The sequence below is a fragment of the Arvicanthis niloticus genome, chromosome 15, assembly GCF_011762505.2.
Source record: "Arvicanthis niloticus isolate mArvNil1 chromosome 15, mArvNil1.pat.X, whole genome shotgun sequence".
Lineage (NCBI taxonomy): Eukaryota > Metazoa > Chordata > Mammalia > Rodentia > Muridae > Arvicanthis > Arvicanthis niloticus.
The window spans coordinates 6599288-6599788 of NC_047672.1; the positions used below are offsets into that span (position 1 = coordinate 6599288).

Here is a 501-nt window from a genome sequence, read left to right on the forward strand (position 1 = left end):
ATGTTACTATTACCCAGTTGCCATGATCTATTTCCTGCAAAGACTGTTGAGCGAGGACCCAAAGGTTTTGGCTCTACTGGAACCAATTCTATATTTTGTTCCCTGAATCTTGATTCTCGGCCCTTAATAAAAATATTTATAGAAGAAAAATCAATTTCTGGCCTTTTGGATACTAGTGCTGATCGCAGTGTAATCAGTATTAAGGATTGGCCAAAGGGGTGGCCTAAACAAAACTCAAGTCAGATGTTAAGGGGATTAGGATACGCCAAGGAGCCTGAGATGAGCTCTCGATTGTTACACTGGAGAGATGATGAAGGACATTCTGGAGTTTTCCAGCCTTATGTTATGGGGCTTCCTGTTTCTTTATGGGGAAGGGATCTCCTGAAAGAAATGGGCTATGTGTTAACTAATGAGAAGGAATATAGCTCACAATCTCGTCACATAATGTGTGGCATGGGTTACGTTTCAGGAAAAGGACTTGGGAAAAGATTGCAGGGATGA

The 501-nt window shown here is 41.5% G+C and overlaps 1 protein-coding gene across 1 annotated transcript; it reads left to right on the plus strand.

Annotated features, from left to right (window-relative positions):
- Positions 1-501, plus strand: LOC117720961 (endogenous retrovirus group K member 6 Pro protein-like). Its single transcript, XM_076913213.1, has one exon. The coding sequence runs from the start codon at positions 1-3 to the stop codon at positions 499-501; it is 501 nt and encodes a 166-aa protein (XP_076769328.1).

Excerpts from the sequence above, each read along its gene's own strand:
- LOC117720961 (XM_076913213.1), top strand. The coding sequence starts at position 1 with ATGTTACTATTACCCAGTTGCCATGATCTATTTCCTGCAAAGACTGTT.